At 39.7% G+C, this 24,517-nt stretch overlaps 1 protein-coding gene across 1 annotated transcript; it reads right to left on the reverse strand.

Moving 5' to 3' along the window:
* Positions 1-14,738: 14,738 nt before the first annotated feature.
* LOC117308670 (nucleolin-like) lies at positions 14,739-17,240 on the reverse strand. The gene is given in 1 exon segment (XM_073794565.1): positions 14,739-17,240. A coding segment is annotated over 1 exon segment (2,088 nt). The 5' UTR covers positions 17,119-17,240; the 3' UTR covers positions 14,739-15,030.
* Positions 17,241-24,517: the final 7,277 nt, after the last annotated feature.

Below are 24,517 nucleotides of genomic sequence, written 5' to 3' on the forward strand. Positions count from 1 at the left end.
TGAAAAAAGACTTAGAGGTCAACTTGCAACATCCACATTTTCAAATATGAAAAATTAGGCCCCCATGTTGATTATTGACAAACCCATGATTACATTAGCAATTAAGAGCTGACTATGAGACCTGGATAGACAAGAGGCTGAACTCTAAGCTAATTGGTCAACTTTCCATTCAAAATGCAGTCCAGTTCTGAAAGCAGGGTCCGTCTTCTTAGTTTCAAGAGATGTCCAAATTTCAAGTCTCCTTTTCATATTTATACACCCTTCCTGGCTATTAGTTCAGGCTTCCCTCCCTAAAGAGTGACTAGATAATCTTGTCACTGCCTTCTGTTTTGTTTCTTGCACAATATATAAAAAGACAATCAAATTGGGACCAGCATGTCCACTTCTGTGCCTATGTGACTATCCGTGGGATGGCACTTGGTCCCACAGTAGCTTTCCCACATTCTGTCACCATTCCTGAAGTTTCACAACTTATTCCTCTGGATCTTAAAAAAATTTTCTACTTTCCTAAGTCCAGTACCACAAAACTTCCTGGGCAAATTATTTTGCCATATATGTTAGGGAAAGTCTATTTATAGAAAACTGAGAAGAAGTCATGGAAATCAAATGTGTCTAAAATTTTTTAAAGTTCATTATCAAAAGTGGAGTTAAGAAAACCCTATAATACACCTTCATTTATTTAACAATTTTGCCCATGTTTGAAGTTAATATCATAGAAACTTTTCCATATGGCAAAATTTTACTTGTAAAGGCTACTAAAATCTAAAATTAAATTCTGTTACATAACTCTCATGAACAATAAGACACTATATTTTTCTTCTTTTGTGCTTGTTTTTTTTTAATAATAAATTGTTTAATAAATGCCTTCTGTGTTGTTTTGACTCTCAAATGACTTTTTTTACTACTATTTAGGATACTCAGTAAAGCAACGGTTTTGCAAGGGCCTATAGACCTTGTTACCAAATGTACAACTGTGCTAGTTTTAGAACTGCTTTCGGATATTGGTGTTGAGGTGTGGGGTTCATTATGCTTTGGGAATATTACAGTGAACTGGCTGGTCATCAACCCTATAAAATGCAATCTGTTCAGCTGACTGATCAGCCAGAAGATTGTTTCCTTTAGCAGATGACACAGAGAGGATATTTGCTTTATCCATGAAATATATATTTACTATAAATAGTAAGCGTAACTTTGCATCTCTGAGTGGGTGAAAAATGATCTATTTACTCTGAGAATATCAAACCAGCAATCTTACAGATCTCAATGAAAAGGGGGAGAAAAAGGATTTGAGGGACTCCGTGATGACCGGGATCATAGAATGTGTCAGCTAAATCATCTTCTATCCCATCCGCCCCCTTCACTCTCAGATCTAACCCTCCTCTTTACCCCCTCCCCTCAGAAGCTACAGCAAAGATAACTTAGATAGCTGCCTTCAAACAAAACCAAGATATTGCCCCTTCTCCCATTTCAGGAGCTAGATTTCATAATCCTCACCCGCACCCATCCTCTCTCCCATGGCAGAGCCTAGACAAGCCACTCTGCCCTCCACTTGGAGATGCCCCCACCCCGACCCCAAGCCCTGGTACTCTTTGGCTTCTGGGCAGTTATTCATTGATTTCTTGAGGGTTTGTTTTGCTCTCTTCCCAGAAGAGATTTATCACACACACACACACACACAAAATCAAAAAAGGTGAGGAGATACCTCAAAATATATTTAAAATGCATTAAGAACTTAGGTAGTTGCTTTGTCTCAGGACACTCTAAATTAATTTCTGCACTGCATCCTTACCTGACCTCAGGGAGTTAACGTCCCCAAGCAGGATTAGAGTAGCGACAGGCAGGGAGAGATTAGATGTGCTCTGGGACAAAAATAAGCAAAGGAAACAGGGCTATGCTTTCAGGCATGGATTAATTTAATTTTCTGGGAGGGAAGAAGAGATTGTTTAGGGGCTTAAATCCATAGGGGTATCTCAGATGCTGATGAAGTTTGACTTTTCATGTTGTTTTTTCCTTTTTTGAAAGATATAAAAGATGAGCAGAAAAACAACTCATTACTTTTCTGGGAAGGAGAGACTATAGGGGTTTATTTTAATAATTTACGTCCTATTTCCATAACATACTCTTTGCACAGACTATACCTTTTAAACACATTGTTAGGAAGAGGCTGATATTCAGTGTGATTTCAGTTCAGGAACTCAATATTTAATCCCTTAGAGACAAAAGAATGTTTAACCACTGGATATTTATTCAAGAAATCACTAATGAAAAATATTCTGAGCAGCCCAATTTTACAATTTACACATGGAATGAGAAAATGTTCATTTGGGGGGGAAATATTGAGTAATTTAGATGGGGATTTGCTTATAAATAAGATGAAGTCTAGTACCTTTGAGGGGCTGGGGAAAAGTTTGGGGATGAGGGTGGAGGACACCTAACAGAATCCTCCAGGAAAGCCGGCTCCAAGGAAGTGTTCTGGGCAGGGGCCTGACAGCCTAAGGTCCCCTCCTGGACCAGCTCCAACCAGCTCTGACCTTCATCACAGGAACCAGCTCAATTTCTAGAGGTGCTGGGGGAGGAAGGCGGCAGTGTGAGAAGCCAGACGGGCCAGTGTAGCTTTGAAATCCAAACATGTTAAAACTAAGTGGTATCACCACAACCCCAAACACCTTAAAAGAAGGTTCCCTATCTGTGAGGGAACTCAGCATCTTTAAACAAGGTCCTAAATACACAAAAAGGGATGGTTAGGAAACTCTCTTTTCTCCTCAAGGCTAAATTAGGAATGTTTATTAAGCAACTCAGACAAATTGTACAGAGTAGGAAAGTGAATGACAAGTCACAAGGACTTACTAATTTAGCTACAGTCTAACACCAAGTCCAACACCCTAATTTAAATGACAATGTATGTTCTCCCATGACACTTTCAGCCACAAACACTACTGGCTACTTAACTAAGGCTAGGTGATACTTCTATGGAGATAGGAGACCCTTTACCCCTGAGCACTTCCCGGCACTGTGGCTTTATGGGTGACACAAAAGAAGAGGCAGCTCAAACCGTGTGCTCTTCTGTGCGTCATTTTACCTCTTGCCCTGTAGCTCTGTATCCTCCAAGGAAAGGTTCTAACTGTTCTCAAAGGTGATTTTGTAAGCAGGTAGGATAGGGAAGTCCCTGGAGAAAGAGAACCAGGCATGGCTTTCTTGACAGAAGAGAAGCCATTTTTGGCCTAAGCCATTTTGTGATCTAAGCCTGGCCACAATGCTCATCCTTAAACAGGTCTCGGTAATTAATGATCTTAAGGGAACAAAAGAATGCAGAAGCAAAGGACTGTTATCAGGAAAGAGATAGCAAAGATAATATGTCAGTTGTCCAGTTCTGTTTCAATGGTAAAGATTAGCCTGAAGCTCTCAAACACCAGATCAGCTAAAACCTAAGGGATGATTATGTTGACCTTTTCTGACCCTCGTGACTTTAATCAACTAAAGCTTGGACTCTGTCAACAGCCCAAGCCCCTTCATGAGACACTGCTTTGGGAAAGAGCCCTGGTATTCTCCTTACTTGCTGCAAGTAATACATTCTTCCTTCTCCTGCTCTTTGGCTTGCTTGTGTCTTTTGGCTTAACACCTACTAAGAGGCAGTTTTCAGTTAGAAACTTTATAGGTAGGTCGAGTAGGCGGCTGTCTGCTCTGGTTCAAGGCTCCTTACTCCACCAAGTTTTGTTCATTTGTCTCTTTTTTAATGGCTTTATTGAAGTATAGTTTATATACATAAACTGTACATATCTAAAATGTACACTTTGATATGTTTTGGCATATGTGTACAACCGTGAAACCATCATCAAAATCAAGATACCAAACATATCCATCACCCCCAAAAGTGTCCTTGTGCCCCTTTGTAATCTCTACCTCCTGTCCCTTCCCACTCTCTCAAATTTGCTTTGCATTTTCTAAAGTTTTAGATACATCGTATCATATGATATATACTCTCTAACTCCTTTCACTCAGCATAATTTTTTTGATTCACCCATTCTGTTTCGTGTATCAATAGCTTTTTATTACTCAATCAAGTTTCCCTATACAACCTCCTCAAATTTTAATTCCACCATGAAACACCCCATTTAGTTTTTGATCTTTGACTTGCCACTTTTTTTTTTTTTTTTTTTTTTTTTTTTTGCAGTACACGGGCCTCTCACTGTTGTGGCCTCTCCCGTTGCGGAGCACAGGCTCCAGACGCACAGGCTCCAGACGCGCAGGCTCAGCGGCCATGGCTCATGGGCCCAGCCGCTCTGCAGCATGTGGGATCTTCCTGGACCGGGGCACGAACCCGTGTCCCCTGCATCGGCAGGCGGACTCTCAACCACTGCGCCACCAGGGAAGCCTGCCTTGCCACTCTTAAAAATGCAAATCTTTACCCAAAATTTGTCGGTTGACAACTTTGTTGGGGGTTAGGTGGTAGCTAGCTGTGAATCCAATGCAGGCTCCAGGGAAGAATATAAACAGGGATTAGGGCAGCAGGACTCACCAGAGATAAATTTTGAATTTTTGCTGCCTTAGTGACGACCACACTCAGCCTATCTCGTATGGCTACTCTAATTAGCTTCCCTGTCTTCGGTAACTGAATCATTACCTTTCATTCTTACTTGGTTTCACTGCCAGCCAGTCTCATGCAAGCTCCAGGGTTGGGGCTTTCTCTTACACATTTCCACCCCTTTTGATTATTGAAGAAGACCATTCTGTTGCAGGGAGACTGTACTGCTGAGACAGTCCACAATCTCTGGGATCAACTGGGATCATCAAAGTCTCTGACAGTGGAGAGTTACGTGGCAGCTTCCCCAAAGCAACAAGCTGGGCTCCTCTGAAGTCTCCCAGCCTCACTAAGCACCTGGTCCTCAGTAGTCTCCTGCACCAGCTCCACGCACGGGGTCCAGCCAGCCCTCATTCTCTCCTCTCCCCTCCCTCCAATCTTCTGTGAGGGAACTTCCTAACTCCTGCCCCTCCTCCATAACTCCTTTCTAGAAACCCTGCTTCTGATCTCAAGGGATGGGAGGACAGTGTGGGTGGAGCAATTTGTTCTTCCATTTCATTCCAAATCTATTGTTAACTCATACCATCTGGGGCTTGTTTACTTCACGTCTTTCTTCCTGATGATTATCAGGAGTGCGACTTGGATAATTTACTTTTTAAATGATAAACATGGGGCTTCCCTGGTGGCGCAGTGGTTGAGAGTCCGCTTGCCAACGCAGGGGTACACGAGTTCGTGCCCCGGTCCGGGAAGATCCCACTATGCCGCGGAGCGGCTGGGTCCGTGAGCCTGCGCGTCTGGAGCATCTGCTCCGCAGCGGGAGAGGCCACAACAGTGAGGGTCCCGCGTACCGCAAGAAAATAAAAAAAAATTTAAAAAAAGGATGGGCAAACTATTAATCTTTTAGTTCCAGGAAAACAAACTTACGTCTGGGATTAATGTGGAAGAAAGGTCATGCATAAATAAGTGGGGAAAAGTAAAATGCCAACATTAATATTTCAAGATATTGTTACTACATGTATTTAAATAATTTATATGTACTTGAAATCCCTTAATATTAATGTACTCAGAAACATTTTTTAACAGAATTTAGTAAAATATTTCCAGATCTTAGAAATACCTACAATATAGCAGTAAGATTTACCCATCAAGATATGCCTTTTGACCCAGAGAGCCTACTTAGCTGTGGTTAAATGGAAAGATTACTTTGCAGTGCTTTAGAAGGACAAAAACTGGACATGTTTAAAAACTGATATCCTCATTATCCAAAACCATTTACCAAATAAATGTAGCAGGTCTGCTATCTTGAGCAAGGGGAGTCAAGTTGGGTGAACCCGCATGAGGCCCTGAGGACCACTTCAAGACTATCACTTTCCCTTGATGTGAAAAATTTTGGTCCCTCAGCAAAGCAGGGGGCTTGACAGTAAATAGGAAACAGCCATTCAGGGTAAAGAAAGAGGGTTAGTGTTAGGGTTAGACTTAGAGTTAGCCTGCAGTTAAAGAAAAACTGAGACTTATAACCAAACTTGTTTCAAACTTTTCGGAAGGCAGTGCAGCTCCCCATGTGCCCCTGACTAATGAAGGGCTTCCCTCCACCCAGGGGATCCGGTGCTTCATTGAGACCATATGGGCAAAGGTCTGCACATCCTGGAAATGCATCAAGAAAACCATGCCAGCAGATTTGATCAGAGGGGTCGAGTGGCAATTTCATCCAAAAATGCACCCTAATACACACGTTTGAAGGTTTCAAAGACCGTTCATTCGTCAAGTGCTGTCTCTATGATCAGCTCAAGCCAGTAGGAAATGAATCTTGCCCTTCACAGAGTAACCATCTCTTCTTGTCTCAAAAGCACCTCAGCTCAATATCCTTTTAGAGGCAAGATTCCTTTATTTTCATTCAATGTACATGAGTTTGTTTTATCTTTCAGGGGCCAAGAGGAGACTCATAGTCTAGGAATCATAACTGATAACCCTCATATATTTATTTTTTTAAATAATTAAATGGCAAAACTATTCTAATACACTTGGCAATCAGGACATCTTCAGTTTATTTTTTCCTTTTTATTTTTTAAATTTTTATTGAAATATACGTTTTTTGGGGGGGGGGATGTTGGCTGCATCAGGTCTTTAGCTGCAGCATGCAGGATCTTCGTTGAGGCATGTGGGCTCTTCTGTTGCGGCACACGGGCTTCTCTCTAGTTGTGTCATGCAGGTTTTCTCTTTTCTAGTTGTGGCACACAGGCTCCAGGGTGCATGGGATCTGTAGTTGTGGTGCGCAGTCTCCAGAGTGCGTGGGCTCTGTAGTTGTGGCATGCGAGCTTAGTTGCCCCGCCACATGTGGGATCTTTGTTCCCTGACCAGGGATCAAACCTGCATCCCCTGCATTGGAAGGTGGATTCTTTACCACTGGACCATCAGGGAAGTCCCCTGAAATATAGTTGATTTACAATGTTGTGTTAAGTTTCAGTTGTACAACAAAGTGATTCACTTATAGATAGATAGATACACATATATTCTTTTTTTACGTTCTCTTCCATTATAGGTTATTACAAGATATATAGTTCACTATGCTATACAGTAGGTCCTTGTTGGTTATGTATTTTATATATAGTAGTGTGAATATTTTAATCCCAAACTCCTAATTTATCATTCCTCTCATCTTTTTCCTTTTTTAAAAAGCACCTAGATTTCCTTGAGATTCTGAAGATACCAGCAAATATATATATATATATATATATATATATATACACACACACACACACATAAATGATTGTATTTACATGACATTCTGGAAAAGGCAAAACTATACTAACAAAAAGCAGATCAGTGGTAGCCAGAGATTAAGTGTGGAGAGAGGGGTGACTATAAACACACAGCAGGATTGGGTGTTGGGGTGTGTGGGGCTGTCTGTTCTATATCTTGATTTCTGTGGTACTCACAAGACTTTATACGCTTGTCAAAACTCTTAGAACTGTACACCCCAAAATGTGAAGTTTTCTGTACATAAATTTAAAAAGAAAGTGCACTGAATCTTATTAAATTGGCTTCTATAAGAAATGGAGTTTGGAAAAATAGTTGAAATGACAGAGACTCAACTTCTATTTTTTTCTATTGACATCTGGGGAAATCATTTGCTTCCGTATTATTATAATTAGAATTGTCTTAACCGTCTTCTTAAATTATGAATTATCAGGACATTAAGGCACATAAAGGATAGCAAAGTAAGTACAACTACAGCCTTGGCCAATATTAACAGAACCCCTTAAGCATTATTCCCAGCCCTCATCAAACCTTCTTTGCCTTTCTCTTCCTAGATAGACCCTTATTAAAAGGATATATTGTTTTTTATCCTGAAACACTTGGTGTTTACCAAAAAGCCAAACACCCACCCCATCAGTGGAAACTAATTAATCATGTTCACATATTAGATTGTTTACTGGTAAAACTCGACCATCTTTGGAGTTCTTATTCACATCTGTGTCTCCAGAAGCTCTTTAGCCTGCTCATGTGTTAGTAGCCAAAGACCTTTTCTCTTGGATAAAAACTGCAAATTTGCTAGTTAATTCGCTAATTTGTTTCCATGCTTTGTGAACAGTGCTCATTTGTCCTCCCTCTTTCCTCAGATTCATGCTGCTTGATTCTTTTCCAGTTTGAACATCTGCCACCTCCCCCCAAGCCCCAAATAAGATGACTACGGTCAATTCATTGCTTACAGATTTCTTTTGTGTGTGTGTATGCATGTGTGTGTGTGTGTGTGTGTGTGTGTTTAATAAAAAAGATAAGAAATGAAGTAGTCTGGAATACTTTTCTAAGGGTCTCTCTGAGAGAAGTAATAGTACTTCTTTTTAAAATAAAGTTTCCATTTGATATGTGGAGACAAGCAATGTTAACTTAGATCAGTTTAGGGTGATATCTCCCAACCAATTAAAAGGAGCATTTGCTATTTCTAAGCCAGATATTCCTATAGGAATATTCCTTACAGTTCTTCTGTTTAGTCAATAGAAACAAAAGACTTAAAGGTTCCCCAGCTATTACTCCTCCTGGTCTCGTCTCCACTCATTTGGCAGCTCATTAAAGAAATAATTTCAGAGATTTATAATTGGCTCAGCTCACTAAAAATAACATGAGTATCTTCCTGTCTCACTACACTGTGGATACCAAAGATATTGTGAGAGTTTTAGTATCAATATCTTATCTGACTGTCATGTTTGTCACCCCTTCAGCTTCTCTTCAACTCTGGCATGCTGGGAAACTGTGAGGGGTGTCTCACATGTCTCTTCAATTTATTCTGGATCAGGGCTCACTTCTCATAACTGTTGATCAATGCTTTGCTCTGAAAGGCTACCACCCTCCCATCAGTGCTCCATTCTAGGCTGCTGCTTGCCTGTGCTGCCATCTTTGATCAATGTTCAGCTCTGAGCCAAAAGCACCTGCTGCAGTATGGCTTCTTAGGCTGTCATCATGAATCCTTCCAGGCTGGTGGCTCTGGGACTGCTTAGAAGTTAGTTGAAAATAAAAGGCTGAAGATTTTCCTCTCCTCCATTACATCTATTGATACAAAAGGAGTCCCACAGCATGACTCTGTGGAACCGCAGAATTACACCTAGACGTTTCCTTCCAGCAGACACCTCTGCACCAGAATGGCTTTAGGTAATGGCCTGCATGTGGCACCAGGGTTGTCCATCAATACTCAGGTCTTATTTATGTGGAGTATTAGTACCTGAGTCTATCTTTCCTTAGGATGACTTCTCTCTTAATGTACCTCTTGGAATTTAAATACTTTTCTCCCCATCCCTCCAGATAGTGTCATATATATATATATATATATATATATATATATATATATATACACACACACACACACACACACACATATATACACATACTTGAAACTCATTTGCAGACACAGTTCAAATCATTTTCCTAGGAAACACTTTTGAAGCTCTGTATACCAGTAGTTGCAAAGAGATGCCTGGGCAACAGGGGTCTTGCCTGATTCTACCAACAGATATTCCCAAATCTCAGTCCCTTCCCAACTAGTACCCCCTCCCACCCTCACATAGAAAATTGACCTCTCCTCATGGAATATTTATGGCAATTAAGATTATGTGATGTCTTATAGATCAATGGAACACAATAGAGACCCCAGAAATAAACCCATGCACCTGTGGTCGATTAGTCTATGATATAGGATGCAAGAATATACAATGGAGAAAAGACAGTCTCTTTAGCAAGTGGAGTTGGGAAAGCTGGACAGCCACATTTAAATCAATGATGTTAGAACACTCCCTCACACCATACACAAATAAAAACTCAAAATGGCTTAATGGCTTAAACATAAGACAGGACACCATAAAACTCCTAGATGAGAACACAGGGAAAACATTCTCTGACATAAATTGTAGCAATGTTTTCTTAGATCAGTCTCCCAAGGCAAAAGAAATAAAAGCAAAAATGAACAAATGGAACCTAATAAACTTAAAAGCTTTTGCACAGCAAAGGAAACCATCAACAAAACAAAAAGACAACATAAGAATAGGAAAATAATATTTGCAAATGATGCAACCGACAAGAGGATAATATCCAAAATATACAAAGAGTTCATGCAACTCAATATCAAAAACAAACAAACAAATAAACAATCCAATCAAAAAATGGGCAGAAGATCTGAATAGATATTTTTCCAAAGAAGACATACAGATTGCTAATAGGAACATGAAAAGATGCTCAATATTGCTAATTATTAGAGAAATGCAAATCAAAACCACAAGATATCACCTCACACCTATTAGAATGGCTATCATCAGAATGTCTATAAATAATATCAAATGTTATTTATGGGATGTAGAGAAAAAGGAACCCTCCTACATTCTTGGTGGGAATATAAATTGGTTCAGCCACTGTGGAGGACAGTATGGAAGTTCCTTAAAAAACTAAAAATAGAGTTACCATATGATCCAGCAATCCCACTCCTGGGTATATATCCCTAAAAAACAAAAACACTGATTTGAAAGATACATGCACCCCAATGTTCATAGCAGCACTTTTTACAATAACCAAGATATGGAAGCAACACAAGTGTCCATCGACAGATGATTGGATAAAGAAGATGTGGTGGTGTACATATATATATGAATATTACTCATCCATAAAAAAGAATGAAATATTCCTATTTGTAGCAAAGTGGTTAAATCTAGAGAATATTATGCTTAGTGAAGTCAAACAGAGAAAGACAAATACTATGTGATATCCCTTACATATAGAATCTAAAAAATAATACAAATGAAAGTATATACAAAACAGGAACAGAGAGACATAGAAAACAAACTTATGGTTACCAAAGGGAAGAGAGAGGGGGCAGGGACAAATTAGTGGTATAGGATTAACAGATACAAACTATTATATGTAAGATAGATAAGCAACAAAGATTTACCATATCACACAGGGAATTATACTCAATATCTTGTAATAAACTATAGAGGAATGCAATCTGCCAAAAATACTGAATCACTATGCTGTACACCTGAAACTAACACAATATGGTAAATCAACTACACTTGAATTTAAAATTGCATTAACTGTCAAAAAAGAAAAGATTAAGTGATGTCTGGGCAGCATTCGCAAACTTTTCTTTCAGGGCTTTCAATAAATGAATGTTTTGCTGAAAGCGTGCTTTTGGTTTTAAGGTTCATTGGATTCGCTGGCAAAATAACCACTCGGCTCATACAAATAAACAGCTTTAATCAATTCTTTAATGAAAGATGATTTAACTTAATTTTAATATACAATCAATATACAAAATAATATACAAAAGAATAAGAATATTAAAAAAAAGTAACAGGGTATACATCACCGAACTGGGCCGACACCTACTTCCAGATCCAAGCAGCAGCTGGGAAGGCCCGAGTAACAGAAATCTGGAGCCCCAATTGGGAAGGGTCCCAGGCAATGCGTCCATCCCACGGGTGAGACTTCAGGTTGGAGTTCTGGGGACTTCCGTTTATAATTCCAGGCCGCAAACTGATATCATCAGTTTGTGGGCAAAAATGCATCTCTGGTTCAATTGTAACATTGCTGTTAATTTCACCATGTGAGTCCCAAGATTTTCCAGATCCCAGGGGTCTGGCCAGGTCCCCAGAGCTCAAGAAATTCCAAGACCCACTCCCTTTCTTATTGTAAGCGCCGCTTGACTTGCTAACAGCAATTGTTAGGTGCGCAAGCAGGTGCGCAGGGTCACAGGTCCATCAGAGACTTGCTTATGCCTCTGAAGCCTAAACAAGACTACTTTATTAATTTTCCCAACAGTGAAACCAAAACCTCTAAATTGGAATTACTATGCAAATATGATATACTTCAAACAGATCTCAAATATTAATTTTACTAAACCATTATTTTTACTGAAGCAAAGTTTTATATTTAACCTTCTAGAAAACCCATATGAACCAGAATTAAACATATTATCTGCATTTTACAGTTAAGAAAAATTGAGGCTTAGTTTCTATAGAGGGCAGCCTCTCCTCTAGCGCTCCTAGTTCCTCTAGGGCAGGTATTCACCCCTGAGTTTCTGGTACCTGTAGAGGGCAGGCCATATACTTGATGCTCAAAAAAAATTGTTGAACTGAAATAGAGGCTCATAATTTGTCCAAAAGTCGGCATGACTGAGACTAGGACACAATTCTCCTGGCTCCAGGTTTCCTTTGTTTATCTGCAACAAAAATGTATCTATAATTGCACACTCTGATCACATTACTATGATTATTTTTTTTTATCCTAAGGACCATACTTATCTTCCCCTTACTTTTAGATCAAATATGAGCAGCCCTTCTGCTTCCAAGAGCATTTGCACTTCTTCTCTGGCCCACTTATTTTGTTTGTTTTTTTGTTTATTTGTTTGTTTTAACTCCACTCTCTTCAACCTAGCTAAATGAGACTTCTCATTAAGGTTCTTTATTTTTTCTCATACCTTTACTTTCCTTTCTTCTTTATATGCATATGAACGAAATAAATGAGCTCACTATCCTGTTTCCTTTTCTTCCATCACACTAGTCCCTTCTCAACCCCGCCTTCGGAGCCAGCGTTAGTCGCCTTAAAATGTCCAGGGTCCACTGAACAATGCTGGGCATTCCTGGTGTATTAAGATTCCCTTCCTCTTGAGTGATTCCCATCCATTCTCTGTGACTTGCCTGTGTCACATTCAGATTGTAAACCCAATGGACGAAGAACATAACTAATGCTGTGTTCACAAAATCCAGCAACAAAATGAATATTGCTGGTAGCAGCTATGACTATAACATTCAGAATTTTAATTAACTAGCAGACAATTGCATTAATATAGTTACTTTAAAACTCTCTTGGAACATATTTGACTCATTTTAGTCACTGCTGAAGTAATGAGCACAAGTGAAAAGCTGATGTAATGTTGATGGCCTCAGGAAAAGTTCTCTGGAACAATCTTCAGGGTGTTTCATACCTCAGAACACATAACCTCTGTTGCTAAATCATATCTATTTCAGAAATGTTGCTATTAAGCAGTCAAAGCAGTATATTACATACATTCTCATGTTTTACAGACCATGTATTAATGGGCAAATATGCAGGTTGGTGTGTAGATAATTCAACACAGAAATCTTATAATTATTAGTGAGAATTACAATCTTCCCTCTGTGTGACACTGAAAATCTGAATCTAAAAGCCTAATTATCACTCGCTGCCTTCTCTTTACATGAAATAATAAGACAATCAATCAAGACTCATAAGACTTCATCTTGAAGGGCATGGACAATGTCACAAGTGTCATTAACAGCTCGTGTTCTGTACCTAATGTTAATAGAAAACAGGAGGCTATTGGCAAATATGTCCTTGAATTACCTCTGAAAATGGAACTCTTCTCTTTTTGTATAGTAACACAACTCCATCTGAAAGATAATTTGCCTTGTATAACAAAAATTTATATAAAAGGCTCATTTCTGAAGATATTCCATGGACAATTCTTTTCTTTTTTTTTTCTTTTTTTTTTTCATTATTTTGCTTTTAATTATCAGAGTATAGTTGCTTTACAATGTTGTTAATTTCTACTGTACAGCAAAGTGAATCAGCTATATGATGTATACACACATCCCCCTTTCTTTGGGATTTCCTTCCCATTTAGGTCACCACAGAGCACTGAGTAGAGTTCCCTGAGCTATACAGTAGGCTCTCCAATAGTTCATTTTAGTTTTTAGGTTTGCCTGACCAGAGGATGTCCCTCTGCTGGCTTGATTTTTCTTCCCAGCAGCACCCAAACTTCCAATCTTCCACCCCTTCAAACCAGGTTATTTGTCCTGGTCTGCGCCTTTAGTACTTACAAAGGACTTGACTTGGTGAGGGGTGCATGATATGCACAAGGTTTAGATTCCCTCATCCTGCCAGCAACTCATAAACAGGACAAAACTAAGCTAATTCAAATCCTTTACTTTGCCCTCTAGCCTACCAGTACCGTATTTTTGAGTTGGCATTTTCATTCTGTACCATCTTGCGCACTATTTTTCAACTAAGTATATCATGTTAATCGCTTGACCTAGGCCTCTCATGTGACCTTTTACTGGAAGTGGGGGGTGGGCAAGGGAATGCTTAACAAGCCAGAATGTCCACGTTCTCATCATAGTGCAAAACCAAAGGCCTTTCTTGTTGGTTTAACCTGAGGGTGCTGGGGGAATTACAAAAGATATTAGGTCCATCGGCTAGACTGGTAGTTTCATCTCCAGCCTCACAGTCCCAAAGCCTCCATTTTGGCCCATGCATCCAGCAGGAATTACACTCATCAGTCATCGCTCTCGCATACATACCTAAACAAGGCCAGACTAAAGTGCTCCTGGTCCTCTTTCCAAAGCACTTTTTCAGGACACCTGACCCCTCGGGCCTGTTTCTAAGTGGGCTAAGGCCACAGTGGACTTCCAATGAGCCTTTCACATGACATACACAGGGGCTGCAAAAACTTATGGCTGGGATACTTGAAACCAAAGCATAAGCATTTTCACAGGGGGTGGAGATCTGGAGTGGCAGAACTGATTTGCCATGCTCCACTCTCAGTGATATTCCAGGAGAAACACTCTAGGACAGGAAGTACAAGTCTGGCACCAGAGTTTAGGACTTTTAATTTGTCCCAAAGCTGCTAAAGCAAAAATCATGATAAAACATTCTGCTTTCCTTTATAACCCACCACTGCAAAAACAAAAACAAAAACTCCGTAGGAAAAAAATGGTTTTGTACATGGGAGGAAACAATATAAATTCAAAACTTACAGATAAGGGTTAGTTCTATCACTCATCTCTTTAAAAAGTTTATACGAATATCCAGTCAACACCAACAGGGTTATCTCCCTTGAAATGTTATCTATACGGATTTCCAAGTCGATCACAGGGCTGTATACTGTCTTGGAATGTCCTCAGAAGGCTCCGTCATTGAGCAGGTAACAGAGTAAAAACCTCAGAGTCCTTTCTTTCAAATGTAAGAGGGGAAGACAGGGATAGAAGAAACTATTCAAACTTCATCTTCTTTCCTTGTGGCTTGTGGTCTCCTCCTCCTCTGCCTCCTCAGAAGCCTGCTCACCCTCCAAAGCCTCCCCAGCCTCGGCCTCCAAATCCACCTCGGCCGCCACCTCGGCCTCCTGCTCGGCCACCGAAGCCACCTCTGCCTCCTCCTCGGCCACCGAAGCCACCTTCACCCTTAGGCTTGGCCCAGTCCAAAGTAACTTTGTTTCCATCGATTTCGCCATCTTCCATGGCCTCCTTGACAGCTTTGGCCTCTTCCTCGCTGTTGAAGTCTACAAAACCAAACCCCTTAGAGGATCCAGCCTCCCGGTCAGTGACTATCCTTGCACGAATAGAGCCGTCAAACAACTCCTTTACTGTCTCTTCTGTAGTATCCTCAGATAGACCTTTGACAAACAGAGTTTTGGATGGCTGGCTTCTTGCATTAGGTTGTCCCCTGGGTCCTTGCAACTCCAGCCTTATGGCTCTGCCCTCAATTTCCCTTTTATTACATGAATTTAAAGCTTCTTTAGCATCTTCAAATGATGCAAATTCTATAAATGCATACCCTTTAGATTTGCCATTTTGATTCTGGGGCACTTTGATAAACGTTGCCTTCTCAAATACTTCCTGAAGAGTTTCTTCCATTGCACTATAGGAGAGGTTGCTTAAAACCAGGGTTTTTGATTCACCAGTCCAAGTGCTATTCTTTCCACCTCTATAGTCTTGACTTTGACCTTTCTCTCCAGTATAGTACAGGGAAATGGATCGCCCATCTATCTCTGTTCCCTGTTTTTCTTCCAAGGTTTTCTCTGCATCAGCTTCTGTCCTAGATTCAATATAAGCAATCCCTTTACACTTTCCATCCTTGCTGACTAATCTGATCTCCACAGTATCTTCAAACACTTCTTTTAATTCTTCCTGAGTAACTTTATAAGGAAGATTTTTAGCCAAAAGTGTTCTCGCATCTTGTTCTTTCTTACTGTCTTTCCCCTTTGGTTTTTCTAGTTTAATTTCATTGCCAAAGACTTTTAAACCAGTGAGTTCCAAGGCTTGTTCCAGGTCTTCAGCAGGTTCAAAATCCACATAGCCAAACTTCCTAGACACACCAATTCTGACATCAACAACTGCAAGATCATTTTTTGCAAAAAGGTCACTAAAACCCGTTTTCATTTCAGGAGCAGATTTACTGAAGTTCAGGTTTCCAACAAAGAGATTGAAAGATGTAGTTGGTTCTGTAGCTTCCACTTTCTGTTTCTTGGCTTCGGGAGCTGCTTTTTGTTTGGCCATTTCCTTCGTTCGCTTTCCAGGTGCTTCTTTGACAAGTTCTTCCTCCTCGTCCTCCTCCTCGTCGTCCTCCTCCTCATCATCCTCCTCGTCATCCTCCTCATCTTCATCTTCAGCAGTGCTCTTTGCCTTCACAGGAGCAGCTTTTGCTGGAGATTTCTTTCCTTTGGCTGGTGCAGTCTCCATGGCTTCTTCTTCAGAGTCATCCTCGTCATCCTCATCATCCTCATCATCGTCTTCATCGTCATCCTCATCCTCGTCATCCGAGGCAGGAGCAGCAGCTGCTTTCATCACCGCGGGCTCGAATTCATCCTCCTCCTCCTCTTCATCCTCCTCCTCCTACTCTTCACTGTCATCTTCATCTTCCTCATCACTGTCTTCCTTCTTGGCATTCTTGCCGTTCTTTGCTCCCTTGGCTGGAGCGGCTGCTCCCTTCTTACCAGGGGTTGCTACCAATGCTTTGCCTGGTGTGGCTCCCTTTTTGCCAGGTGTTGCTACTGCTTTGGCAGGTGTAACTGTCTTCTTGGCTGGCGTAGCGGCTGTCTTTTTGCCAGGGGTGACAACTGCTTTCTTTGCCGGTGTGGCAACTGCAACCTTTTTTGTTGGGGAAACCATCATCTTCTTTGCTGGAGTTGTGGTAGACTTTTTGCCTTTTTTCTGAGAAATAACAACCTCTTCTCCACTGCTATCATCCTCTTCATCTTCTGACATTTCCTCATCTTCACTATCTTCTTCTACCTCCTTTGGGGGAGGAGCCATTTTTTTGGGGTCACCTTGATTTTTACCGGCCTTTGCAAGCTTTACCATGATAGCGGCTTAGGACTGCGGAGTGTGTGGCGAGCGAGTGGCGCAGATGAGCCCAGAAGAAGTGAAGCAACGTCAATGGCGGCCGCTGATCGCAGAGCTCGTAAGTTTGGCTGCCAGCTAGAGCTCGAGACTCGACAATTCTTTTCTTAATTTTCTGTATCGTAATTAAAATCTATGACCTATACCAATTTTTATAAATATGTAATAATGGAATAAACTCAGAGTATTTAAATTATTATTCTTATTGATACATTTTGAGTCATCCATTTCTATAAAGAAAATTCAAATGTATTTTAACTAAATTCTATAAAATTTTACTGCATTCTTGTGCTAAACACTGGGATTGTGAGGCAGGTGTGGAGGTCTTTGCCTTCTTGGAGGTCACAGTTGATGAAGGAAAACATTACATAGGTAATCATGGGACTTCTGAATGCTACAACTGGGGGAAAACAGGCAACTGTAGGAGCATATGAAAATATGATTTAACTTAAACAGAAGAGCCATCACCTCATGACTTACGAAATGGTCCATTGTGGCCAATAAACTTTTCCACTCACCAGAGTCAGAACTAACTCTTTCTACACAAACCAATTCAGCAGGGCAAGGGCCAACCTAGTTAGCACTATTGTTAATAGTCTGGAGCTATTGAAGTAGAAATTTTAGTTCCATTTTAGATCACTTGGCTTCCCGCAGGAGGACACTCTCCTCTCTCCCCACCCTACCCTGACTAGTTGCCCCGGTCTCCAGCAAAATGTGTAAAATGGAAACTGCATATAAGTATATGAATGAGTCGGCATAAACTCTCCTTCACTAGCAAGTCTAAGGAAAAGGTCCTGCTGATTGGGTCAGCAGCTGCATTTGCATGTGACTATGAAACCTATTATTACTCAGACAATACTTGGAAACATCCTTGAATGTAAATAAGAAGTTGAGATAGTGCCAGTTGTTTATTAAAATGCTTTTTAAATATTTGGAGTAAAGAAGTGATATTTCAAGGAGTCTAGAGCCAGAATTATGTATATTAAAAGCCATATTAAACTTTTCAAAACTATTCTGCTAAGCAAGAAAATGAAGGTAGACAGGTTTTAATAAAAGTTTTTAGAATGGGCAATCAGAGTATTCCTTACAAATGGCAATCAAAAATATCTGTAGATTGAATGAATTACTGCAGAGCTGAATCAGTGGGCTTGGGTTCTTGCCATGTAAAACACCTTATGAAGAACATAGTTTGCCTTATAACAGGATACACAAGATCTAATTGCATGGACAAGATAGCATTTATCTCCATTTTACTCTTGATGCCCACTTTTCAGTGGTCATTTCAGCTTTAACTTCCTCTCAAGGAGAAAGTGATAATATAACAGGATCCTTTCCAGACCATGTTCCCAGATGTTGGTAAGATTATTGGCTTGAAAGAAAGCACACAGCAGCCCTGACTGTAAGTCCCCTGGGCATGAAGTAGCAGCTCTCTGCTGACATGCTGCAGCATGAGGGTAAGAAGAAGCAGAGTATTAAAGGAAGAAGCAGCTGCTTATTCCAAACTGATAATGATCGAGACCCTCTAATACATAAACAGTCAGACACGGATCACAGGCTTGATCGTGTCCTAGATAAAATCCCTAAAAATAAGGGCCTAAATGTCCACCTTATGTCTGGCATTCTGTGTGTCCCCTCAGGGTACATCTTTGTCTGTGGTTTACCTATTTTGGACATATGAATGTCTTGACAGCTGGCAAAAAGCTAGTATTGGGATCAAAACATTCAAACTGAGAGCAAGAGAATATTTTCAAATGAGTGCTAAATAGTTTCATTCCTCAATCCCTTGTTAGGTCTGTGCCCCTTATCAGCAGAAAGTGACCAGAGCAGTCATTGCCCCTCTTCCCCCAAGACTGAGAAATGATCAAAAAATGGGGGAACTGAAACAGTGAGCAATCAGTCAAATCCATTTCACCTGCATTCACTAATTAAGGTCATCTACAGAAGACTTGCTTGTCCTCCAAGCAGCATCTAAACAATAAGATGTTGCCCCAGTTGTTTTCCAGGAACTGGAGTCAGCTGTGTCTAGTTTGAGCTTAGCTATTAAGACAGGTTAGGACCACTGGCCCTACAAATGGGCATAAGCAAGGGTCTGCTTGGTGATCTTTTGACGTCAGAGGGTATAAAACTCCACCCCCAGGTCATGCTAAGCAACTCCACTTTTAAATGTTCAGAGGACTGTAGCTTAGTTACATCTGCACAGAACTGCGGTTACTGCACCTTTTTCTAATCACCTTTAGCCACGCTCCCCATTCCTCAGACGGCCCTACTTATTTACTCTTTATTCCACAAATACCCTAGCCCTCTGCCCTTGGGAAGGCATATCTGAGATTTGTTCTTCTCTCCTCGCTTTGCTGCCTTGCGAATAAACCCTCTTTCTTTTTTTATTCTTTTTTTTTAACATCTTTATTGGAGTATAATTGCTTTACAATGGTGTGTTAGTTTCTGCATATGCATGTATCCCCATATCTCTTCCCTCTTGGGTCTCCCGCCCTCCCACTCTCCCTATCCCACCCCTCTAGGTGATCACAAAGCACCAAGATGATCTCCCTGTGCTATGCGGCTGCTTTCCATTAGCTATTTTACATTTCGTAGTATATATAAGTCCATGTCATTCTCTCACTTCATCCCAGCTTACCCTTCACCCTCCCCATGTTCTCAAGTCCATTCTCTAGTAGGTCTGTGTCTTTATTCCTGTCCTGTCCCTAGGTTCTTCATAACCACTTTTTTTTGTTTGTTTTAGATTCCATATATATGTGTTAGCATACAGTATTTGTTTTTCTCTTTCTGACTTATTTCACTCTGTATGACAGACTCTATCTAGGTCCATCCACCTCACTACAAATAACTCAGTTTCACTTCTTTATATGGCTGAGTAATATTCCATTGTATATATGTGCCACATCTTCTTTGTCCAATCATCTGTTGATGGACACATAGGTTGATTCCATGTCCTAGCTATTGTAAATAGAGCTGCAATGAACATTGTGGTACATGACAGTTTTTGAATTATGGTTTTTCTCAGGGTATATGCTCAGTAATGGGATTGCTGGGTCATATGGTAGTTCCATTTTTAGTTTTTTAAGGAACCTCCATACTGTTCTCCATAGTGGCTGTATCAATTTACATTCTCACAAACAGTGCAAGAGGGTTCCCTCTTCTCCACACCCTATCCAGCATTTATTGTTTGCAGATATTTTGATGATGGCTGTTCTGACTGGTGTGAGGTGATACCTCATCGTAGTTTTGACTTGCATTTCTCTAGTGATTAGTGATGTTGAGCATTCTTTCATGTGTTTGTTGGCAATCTGTATATCTCCATTGGAGAAATGTCTATTTAGGTCTTCTGCCCATTTTTGGATTGGGCTGTTTGGTTTTTGATATTGAGCTGCAAGAGCTGCTTCTAAATTTTGGAGATTAATCCTTTGTCAGTTGCTTCACTTGCAAATATTTTCTCCCATTCTGAGGGTTGTCTTTTCGTCTTGTTTATGGTTTCCTTTGCTAGGCAAAAATTTTAAGTTTAATTAGGTCTCATTTGTTTCTTCTTGTTTTTATTCCCATTTCTCTAGGAGGTGGGTCAAAAAGGATCTTGCTGTGATTTATGTCATAGAGTGTTCTACCTATGTTTTCCTCTAAAAGTTTGATAGTGTCTGGTCTTACATTTAGGTCGTTAGTCCATATTGAGTTTATTTTTCTGTATGATGTTACGGAGTGTTCTAATTTCATTAATTTACATGTAGCTGTCCAGTTTTCCTAGCACCATTTATTGAAGAGGCTATCTTTTCTCCATTGTATATTCTTGCCTCCTTTATCAAAGATAAGGTGACCATATGTGTGTGGGTTTATCTCTGGGATTTCTATCCTGTTCCATTAATCTATATTTCTGTTTTTGTGCCAGTACCAAACTTTCTTGATTACTGTCGCTTTCTAGTATAGTCTGAAGTCAGGGAGCATGATTCCTCCAGCTCCGTTTTTCTTTCTCAAGATTGCTTTGGCTATTCGGGGTCTTTTCTGTTTCCATACAAATTGTGAAATGTTTTGTTCTAGTTCTGTAAAAAATGACAGTGGTAGTTTAATAGGGATTGCATTGAATCTGTAGATTGCTTTAGGTAGTATAATCATTTTCACAATGTTGATTCTTCCAATCCAAGAATATGGTATATCTCTCCATCTGTTTGTATCATCTTTAATTTCTTTCATCAGTATCTTACAGTTTTCTGCATAAAGGTCTTTTGTCTCCTTAGGTAGGTTTATTCCTAGGTATTTTATTCTTTTTGTTGCAATGGTAAATGGGAGTGTTTCCTTAATTTTTCTTTCAGATATTTCATCATTAGTGTATAGGACTGCAAGAGATTTCTGTGCATTAATTTTGTATCCTGCTACTTTACCAAATTCATTGATTAGCTCTAGTAGTTTTCTGGTAGCATCTTTAAGATTCTCTATGTAGAGTATCATGTCATCTGCAAACAGCTTTACTTCTTCTTTTCCAATTTGGATTCCTTTTATTTCTTTTTCTTCTCTGATTGTTGTGGCTAAAACTTCCAAAACAATGTTGAATAATAGTGGTGAGAGTGGGCAACTTTGTCTTGTTCCTGATCTTAGTGGAAATGGTTTCAGTTTTTCACCATTGAGAACAATGTTGGCTGTGGGTTTGTCATATATGGCCTTTATTATGTTGCGGTAAGTTCTCTCTATGCCTACTTTCTTCAGGGTTTTTATCATAAATGGGTGTTGTATTTTGTCAAAAGCTTTTTCTGCATCTATTGAGATGATCATATGGTTTTTTGTCTTCAATTTGTTAATATGGTGTATCACATTGATTGATTTCCATATATTGAAGAATCCTTGCATCCCTGAGTGAAACCCCACTTGATCATGGTGTATGATCCTTTGAATGTGCTGTTGGATTCTGTTTGCTAGTATTTTGTTGAGGATTTTTGCATCTATGTTCATCAGTGATATTGGTCTGTAGTTTTCCTTCTTTGTGACATCTTTGTCTGGTTTTGGTATCAGGGTGATGGTGGCCTTGTAGAATGAGTTTGGGAGTGTTCCTCCCTCTGCTATATTTTGGAAGAGTTTGAGAAGGATAGGTGTTAGCTCTTCTCTAAATGTTTGATAGAATTCGCCTGTGAAGCCATCCGGACCTTCGCTTTTGTTTGTTGGAAGATTTTTAATCACAGTTTCAATTTCAGTGCTTGTGATTGGTCAGTTCATAGTTTCTATTTCCTCCTGGTTCAGTCTCAGAAGGTTGTACTTTTCTAAGTATTTGTCCGTTTCTTCCAGGTTGTCCATTTTATTGGCATAGAGTTGCTTGTAGTAATCTCTCATGATCCTTTGTATTTCTGCAGTGTCAGTTGTTACTTCTACTTTTTCATTTCTAATTCTATTGATTTGAGTCTTCTCTCTTTTTTTCTTGATTAGTATGGCTATTGGTTTATCAATTTTGTTTATCTTCTTGAAGACCAGCTTTTAGTTTTATTGATCTTTGCTATTGTTTTCCTCATTTCTTTTTCATTTATTTCTGCTCTGATCTTTATGATTTCTCTCCTTCTGCTAACTTTGGGGTTTTTGGTTCTTCTTTCTCTAATTGCTTTAGGTGAAAGGTTAGGTTTATTTGAGATGTTTCTCGTTTATTAAGGTAGGATTGTATTGCTATAAACTTCCCTCCTGGAACTGCTTTTGCTGCATCCCATAGGTTTTGGGTCATTGTGTTTTCATTGTCATTTGTTTCTAGGTTTTTGTTTTGTTTTGTTTTTCTTTTTGCGGTACATGGGCCTCTCACTGTTGTGGCCTCTCCCGTTGCAGAGCACAGGCTCTGGACGTGCGGGCTCAGCAGCCATGGCTCATGGGCCTAGCTGCTCCGCAACATGTGGGATCTTCCCAGACCGGGACACGAACCCTTGTCCCCTGCATTGGCAGACGGACTCTCAACCACTGTGCCACCAGGGAAGCCCTGCTTCTAGGTATTTTTTGATTTCCTCTTTGATTTCTTCAGTGATCTCTTGGTTATTAAGTAGTGTATTCTTTAGCCTCCATGTGTTTGTATTTTTTGCTGATTTTTTCCTGCAATTGATATCTACTCTCATAGTGTTGTGGTCAGAAAAGATACTTGATACGATTTCTATTTTCTTTCAATCTTGTTTAATGTGTCATTTAAAGCTTGTGTTTCTTTATTTATTTTCATTTTGGATGATCTGTCCATTGGTGAAAGTGGGGTGTTAAAGTCCCCTACTATGATTGTGTTACTGTCGATTTCCCCTTTTATGGCTGTTAGCATTTGCCTTGTGTATTGAGGGGCTCCTATGTTGGGTGTATAAATATTTACAGTTGTTATACCTTCTTCTTGGATCAATCCCTTCATCATGATATAGTATCCTTCTTTGTCTCTTGTACTAGTTTTTATTTTAAAGTCTATTTTGCCTGATATGAGAATTGCTACTCCAGCTTTCTTTTGATTTCCATTTGCATGTAATATCTTTTTCCATCCCCTCACTTTCAGTCTGTATGTGTCCCTAGGTCTGACATGGGTCTCTTGTAGACAGCATGCCTATGGGTCTTGTTTTTGTATCCATTCAGTCAGTCTATGTCTTTTGGTGAGAGCATTTAAACCATTTACATTTAAGGTAATTATCGATATGTATGTTCCTATTACCATTTTCTTAATTGTTTTGAGTTTGTTATTTTATGTCTTTTCCTTCTCTTGTGTTTCCTGCCTAGAGAAGTTCCTTTAGCATTTGTTGTAAAGCTGGTTTGGTGCTGCTGAATTCTCTAAGGTTTTGCCTTTCTGTAAAGGTTTTAATTTCTCCGTCGAATCTGAATGAGATCCTTGCTGGGTAGGGTAATCTTGGTTGTAGGTTTTTCCCTTTCATCACTTTAAATATGTTCTGACACTCCTTTCTGGCTTGCAGCATTTATGCTGAAAGAGCAGCTGTTAACCTTATGTGGATTCACTTGTATGTTACTTGTTGTTTTTCCCTTGCTGCTTTTAATATGTTTTCTTTGTATTTTATTTTTGATAGTTTGATTAATATGTTTCTTGGTGTGTTTCTCCTTGGATTTATCCTGTATGGGACTCTCTGTGCTTCCTGTACTTGATTAACTATTTCCTTTCCCATATTAGGGAAGTTTTCAACTATAATCTCTTCAAATATTTTCTCAGCCCCTTTCTTTTTCTCTTCTTCTGGGAACCCTATAATTTGAATGTAGGTACATTTAATGTGGGCCCAGAGTTCTCTGAGACTGTCCTCAATTCTTTTCATTCTTTTTTCTATATTCTGCTCTGTGGTAGTTATTTCCACTATTTTATCTTCCAGATCTCTTATTTGTTTTTCTGCCTCAGTTATTCTGCTATTGATTCCTTCTA

This window comes from Tursiops truncatus, chromosome 17 (genome assembly GCF_011762595.2).
Source record: "Tursiops truncatus isolate mTurTru1 chromosome 17, mTurTru1.mat.Y, whole genome shotgun sequence".
In the NCBI taxonomy this organism is placed as follows: Eukaryota; Metazoa; Chordata; class Mammalia; order Artiodactyla; family Delphinidae; genus Tursiops; species Tursiops truncatus.